The sequence below is a fragment of the Monoraphidium neglectum genome, assembly GCF_000611645.1.
Source record: "Monoraphidium neglectum strain SAG 48.87 unplaced genomic scaffold scaffold03403, whole genome shotgun sequence".
Classification (NCBI taxonomy): domain Eukaryota; kingdom Viridiplantae; phylum Chlorophyta; class Chlorophyceae; order Sphaeropleales; family Selenastraceae; genus Monoraphidium; species Monoraphidium neglectum.
Window position 1 is genome coordinate 1 of NW_014010226.1, and position 6,467 is coordinate 6,467.

The 6,467-nt window shown below is 58.0% G+C and overlaps 2 protein-coding genes across 2 annotated transcripts; one reads left to right on the forward strand and one right to left on the reverse strand.

Moving 5' to 3' along the window:
• Positions 1-573: 573 nt before the first annotated feature.
• Positions 574-3,602, reverse strand: MNEG_12730 (hypothetical protein; the record flags this gene model as incomplete). The annotated part of the gene is made up of 9 exons (XM_014038797.1): positions 574-751; positions 975-998; positions 1,225-1,281; positions 1,432-1,475; positions 1,745-1,813; positions 2,108-2,210; positions 2,663-2,784; positions 3,270-3,333; positions 3,496-3,602. 9 exons carry the CDS (start codon positions 3,600-3,602, stop codon positions 574-576), a joined length of 768 nt encoding a protein of 255 aa, XP_013894251.1.
• Positions 3,603-5,341: 1,739 nt separating this feature from the next.
• On the forward strand, positions 5,342-6,199 carry MNEG_12731 (Chlorophyll a-b binding protein CP29; the record flags this gene model as incomplete). The annotated part of the gene is made up of 2 exons (XM_014038798.1): positions 5,342-5,448; positions 5,848-6,199. 2 exons carry the CDS (start codon positions 5,342-5,344, stop codon positions 6,197-6,199), a joined length of 459 nt encoding a protein of 152 aa, XP_013894252.1.
• Positions 6,200-6,467: the final 268 nt, after the last annotated feature.

Here is a 6,467-nt window from a genome sequence, read left to right on the forward strand (position 1 = left end):
CCCACCGCCATAATCATCTGGTATGTGATGTAGCCGGAGCAAACCGCCATCACAACACTCTGGAGCGTGGGGTTTGAGCCGCCAGCAGTGGACAGGACGACCATCACCATCTTGGAGGAAGAAATTGAGGGTTAGGGGGATGTAAGGGGAGTTTGGCACGAGCGTACGCTGGTTACTGGCACCTGTGATCGTGTGCGGCCCGCAAAACCCAGTGACATAGCGTGGTGGCGTGAGCATGCCACGCCTCGGATGGAGAGGAGACCCGGGCATCGGCACACATAGCAGAGCCGTCGGGCTGGCTGTATCACCTTGAGCGCGAGTGTTGTGAGGTTGGTGATGGCGGCGGGTGTGGCTAGCATGTTACGCGTCAAGGGGTTGAGGTCGCAGTCCCCCACTGACTGCGCAGTACGGGGGGGCAGAGTGTCAGGGAGTGGATTACGACAAACATTGGGGTGCAGGACAGACTACGGGGCTCTGAACAGACACATGCAGGAACAGTGGAGGATAACTAGCAAGTGCGACGGTGCGTGCAGGACATTCCGTCCTGCGCCTCTCCAATGCCCCCCCCCTCCGTTACCCATCCCCCGCGCCCAGCCAGCCCACCAGCCCGAGGCATGTGGCCATGAAGGTCAGGGTGACCACCACGGCAAAGGCCATGTGCGCCAGGTGGGGCATGGCCACGCAGGACTTCTCAAAGACCATGTGTGTCACGCTAGAGATCACAGACACCTCGTCCCAGTGGCATGCGAACCTGCATTGCATAATTTGAGAGGTATTGTTACCCGGTCCTCTGTGGGACTGGCTCAGAAATCATTGGCTACGCATTGTTAGCACCCTCAGCAATAGCCGCTTAATCAGGACCCCGGCAGTACAATTGCCTCTAACTGGCTCCACACATGCCAGGTCGACCAATTGCTGTGTCGAGGCAAAACAAACCAACTGCATGTGTCACCCTGTATGACCTCCCCCCTCACATGAAAACCAGGAAATCCAGGATGCTGCGTGGTAGTGTGCATGTGGTTGCGTTTGTAGGTCATAAGGGCACGGTAAGAAAGGACTGCATCGCAACCAGATTGGCATGCCAGCGGCACAAGGTGTAGTCGCAGTCGCGCAGCCGATATCGCACGCTTGTGCACATGCACGCCATATTGGAGATTGCCCTAATGCTTTTGGCACCAATCGAGCGATTGGCTCCTGTCATCCCCTGCAGCCCATGAGCCTCACCTGACCCATGCCACGCTGTACATGATCATTGCCAGCAGCTGCATGAACTGCACCAGCCTGAGGAGGGTGAGGATGTGTGGGGTGCATGAAAATGCAAAGGTGGCTGCTATATACAGGCATGCACGACAGCAATGACCGCAGCTGTCTGACCCTGCTCAAGCTGTCCCTTTTCCCTCAGGCTGACCCTTTTCCCAGTGCCTGCTGCACCTGGCCAACCAGCCTCCTGTGGTGCTGTCATCTTTTTTAAGCACCTGCATGTGCAAGTGATGTGTGTATGTGTGTGACAGGCGAGAGGCACAGGAGTTTGAGATGGATGTTGCAGCAATGGCAGCTGGTGGGGAGCGCGTGTGCGCAGCATGATACCTGGCGCTCCTGGTGATAGTGGCCCCGCTCCTGGTCGTTGCCTTGCTCGCACCCTCTGTGCCCCACACCTACAAACTCCCTCCCTCTGGGATGGGCCAGATGCTGTGCTGCCGTCCCCCTGATCCTGCCGGCCGCAGTGCCCAGCTCCTTTGCCCACCACTGCGACATATGCTGTCAATGCGAGGGACAGGAAAATGGTGGCTGCGATGATGTAGAACACCACGATCTTCAGTCGTTTGGCAATGTGTGTGTGTGTGTGTGTGCGGGGGGTGGGTTCAGGAGTTGAGGCTGGGTGATAAAATGAGGCCAGATCAGGAGAGGGATGGGGCGTGAGTAGCAGGCAGCAAGTGGTGCAAGCAGTTAGCGCAGCCAGCCCACTGGTATTTGAAATCTCGCAAGGATGCAGAAAATTGCCCTGTGCCCGTCCCGCATTTGCATTTGCACACCTGATCCCCTGTTGAGCATGCACCCCTTGCAATGTCGATATTGCGCAACCCAGCCCCCACTCCATTGACCCCACCCCGTATCTCACGTAGGTGTTGTATCCCTTTGGCAGCACCAGAAATCGGAACAGCACCCAGCGTATGGCCTTGAACGCCGCCAGATCCGTGTGGACCAGCCACCTGGCGGCGGCAACCGCGCGGGGCAGTGCGGGCAGGGTAAGGGCGTTGCTTGGGTGTGGTGGCAGGCCTCAAGGGGCGGGGTCCAAGCATGCAGATCCAGCGGGGCTTTACCAGCCTGCATCTGTGTGTTTGCCGTTAGTCTCTCTGTCCCCACCCTGGTCCTTGGTAAATGCCCTCCCTAGGCCGCTGCATGCGCTCTCATGCTGACAGCAGTGTGTGGCTTGCCCCCTGCCCCCTGTGCGCGCCTGTGGCCACACAGAAACCGCAATGCTTTGCGCCTGCCAAACAAAGCCGCATTAGCATACCCGTGCCTCAGCCATTTGTGGAGAGCACAGCCTGCAGCCAACCCGTGGTCAGACCCCTCGTCATAAACAGGCCCGCTTGCAGGTGCAGCCACCTAGCAGCCCCACCTACACCCAATGCCCCTATTCAGGGCCTGCACGACGGCTCACAAGAACTGCGTGTTGAACACGACGCGGAACATTTGCAGGAACTCCAGCACAATCCGCAGCACCACCCATCGCAGGTCCTGCTGGCTGCGGTTCTTGCCCAGCAGTACCAGCGTTGCAAAGATCTGGGGTGTGGCCAAGGGTGGGGATGGCAAGCACGATTGAGAGGGCTTGCACCTGAACGCATGCATCTGTGTGCATGTGCACGTGCGTGTGCGGGTGTGTGTTTATGTGCCTGCATGCATGTGTATGTGTGTGTATGCGCGCATGCACATGTGTGCATGTGTGTGTGCATGTGTGTGGATGTGTGTGTGTGCATGTGTGGGAATGTGTGTGTGAGTGTGTGTGCATGTGTGTGTGTGTGTGTGTGTGTGTGTGTGTGTGTGCATGCGCATGGGTGCATGCGAATGTGTGCGTGTGTGCACAAGCGTGCGAGTGTATGTGCTTGTTTCTTGTCTGCAAATGTGCGTGCATGCATGCATTCATGTTGGGCAATGCCCGAGTGGGGTAGGTTAGCAGATTGCGGATGGGGCCAAAAAGCGCATGCAGTGATGCTGCGTCGCTGGAAGGGCCATCCGTGTGGCCGGGCAATGCGATGCCATGCGCTCACTGCCTCGGACACCCCACGATTGCTCGACATGGAGTCATTGATGTTCTCGCCGTCGCCATCAGCCCTGTGGGGTAGTCAGGGCAAGTGGATCAGTTAACAGTCAGTCGGCAGGAAAGTAGGCGCAAGACAAGACAGATGCGCAGCGCTAAGTACACGCATGTGCCCCGCCTGGTAGCACCTCGCCCTGGCGTCTCTTACTGGCTGGTGCCGCTGCACCGACACTCACGCACGGTCTTGGAGCGCATTTAGCGCCTGGGCGTCTGAAGTGTCGCTGGCTGCACTGGAGGCCCCAGTGCTGAAGCTGTTGCGCGAGCTGTCCCCAGATTCACTCATTCTTCAGCTCTGATGCCTGACACTCCTTAGATAAGGTCCGGTTGGGTGTTTCAGGTCTTGCGCCTTCTTTTCGCTGAAGCCAGCGCACGCAGTTCCTGTCGGTGACTCCTCAAACCATATTTTGTTTGAAACTGGATTTGATCATTGTCAGCGTTCCACGAGGCCGCCTCTGCTTGGCATGATCACGAGATCGCTGCGCAGTCCATGAACTTTCTAGCAAGAAATGACGCTAATATCTGCCGAACTTTTCTCCCGCACCACAAAACAAGTATGGCAGGGTCCCAGCACAAGCGCCAAGTGCATTTGCGCTGCTGGTCAAGCGCCTCTGCTGGTCAAGTACTGTGGATGGTCCAGTGCCCCTGCTGGTCAAGTCTCAAGTGCCGCCAACTGCACAACTACATCGTGCTGTTTCATGTGACATCGGTAACTCTGCTATACATCTCTACCAGGGCAAGACCTTGGCTCATCAAAAATAGGGAGGATACCACCAGCAGAGCGTGCTCCAGCGCGTTCAGTTGTGCCTCAGTGCATCGTGCTGGCAGGCTGGGAGAGGCGGATGGCTGTTGTTTAGCTGCAGCCTTCCTAATTTTGGCTCGCGAGCTCATGTGATATTCTGTGTCGCTCAACTTGGAGTTCTGACGAGAGGAAAGTTGTTGCGATGGTGGTCACTCAGCGACAAAGCGCTGGAAAGGACATCCACAGTGAAGGCCACAGGCCGTGTGTGGGAGGTGCACGAAAGTAAGCACACCATGCAAGACATACTGAATCTGAGGCACGCCTGGCCATGGTCCCTGGCCTTCTCATGGGCACAGCCAGGTTGCGACCACCTGCAGCCGTGCTTCTCAGTCCACCCCCACAGGTGGGACTTATCACTTACTCTTGTGTAATCCGTTCTGCAGGTGGGACGTATTTTACTAAATAAATAAAAAGCATGTCAAAGGGCGTTGTAGCGTTTGGTTTATTTCACATGACTCATTCAAGCAGCACGCCCACACCCTGCGGTACTGCTAGGCACCGAGAAACATCTGCCTGTTTGAAGGCATAGCTCGATGAAGCAAAGCATAATACGGTGCTTGCAGCATGCTGACGATGCTGTGCGGGGCAGTGTGTGGGCCTCTAGTGCATGCAAAGCTCGTGGATTTGGAAGCCGATGGGAACAAGGTCTTCCAAAGAACATGATAGCACGTATGGAGTGCCTTGACATATTGTCGTTACCTTGATTGCATGCCTCAGAGCTCGCGCCAGCTCTTGCTCGTGTCTGGGCGGTCCATCCTTGCCGCTATCTCACCCTTCTTGCTCCACAGTCCGAATTGGTGCTACTGGTACGGCCCCCTTGGCACAATCGCCAATGTAGAAACATAGCAGCACAACTCGATTGTCAAAGAGCTTTATGGTTCAACTCGTCATGTCACGCTCGTCCCCTCCCTCGATGCGCTTTGCCACTGCACACCAGCTATCAGAGCTTGAACTGCCTGTGATGATGTGGCGGGCGGCCTGCACTGACGCCAAGCCCGAAGATTCATGATGATTCGCATGTTAAGCGGTAAGATTTATAGTATTTGATTGCGCATGGTAGGCTGGTGGTCGCTTGGGCGAAGAAGTTACCTCCGCGTAGAACCCCACCCGAGGGCCGATCAGACAACGCCACGCGCATCCCATGCACGATCACCACATCCAAACCGGTCAGTGTGGTCATCCATCGTCTTTCCAGCCCCACAAGCACCAACACAGCAACCACGATGATGATGCGGGCGCCCCTCAACGTGCAGGCCAAGCTTGGCAAGGGCACGGCCAGCACCAAGAAGCTGGGCGGAACAAGCTCCCGCAAGGGTGGTGTGGGCTACAGGTGCGTCGCCTCGCGTTTCCGCAGGTCGCGGCAAGCGACACCGGCACTCTGCAGCATCTGCTCTCGGGGCCAGCCGGGAAGCCCATTGTCTGCCCGGGACATGTTCGTTGCTCTTTTTATGCAGCTTCCGGAAGCCTGCGGCCCTCAGGACCCCTATGGGCCGCACGGCGCGGCCCACGGTCCCGGACCCTTTACGATCTCCTGATCATCGCTCTGACCGTCTAGCATAAAGCCTGAACCGATTGTTTTGTATTGGCATACATTCTGGGTGCTACCATCTTGCAGTGAGCGCACAGACGCCGACCTGCCCGCCACCTTGGCCTTGCTCAGTACCTGGCGCTTGCCTGCGTCTCCCGCTCCTTGCGCACAACCATTGCCATCGTCGCTGTGTGCCTGTAGGAAGTACGATGGCGACGCCCTGTGGCTGCCCAACACCTCTCGCCCCGCGTGGCTGGACGGCTCGCTGCCCGGCGACCGCGGCTTCGACCCCCTGGGCCTGTCCAAGCCCGCGGGCTTTGTCCAGATCGCGGTTGATGACAACGACATCAACGCCGCCAAGAACTTCAAGGGTGACGTGGAGGGCGCTGCCGCGGTGGTGACCGACCAGGTCAGCGAGGTCGCGCTGTCCCCCTACAGCGAGGTCTTCGGCCTGCAGCGCTTCCGCGAGACCGAGCTGATCCACGGCCGCTGGGCCATGCTCGGCGTGCTGGGCGCGCTCGTGGCTGAGGGCGCCACTGGTGTCAAGTGGTGAGTGCGGAAACGGCGATGATGGCCCTTGCGAGGCGAGCCGCTCTGGGAGCTGAGGTGCATTCGTCCTTTCACGGAACCCGCACGGTGGCATGTTGGGTCGACTTGGGCTTTTTTGAGCTGCGCCCAGCATCCTCTGCAGCTCGCCGTACCTCTCTGTATGCGTGTCAGGCCATTACTCATGCGCTCCATGGGCCAGCACGCGCTGGGTCCTGCACAGCCTCGCTGTCCTGATGGTGCAAGCCCCTCTCATCCCCTTCTCCCCCCCCCCC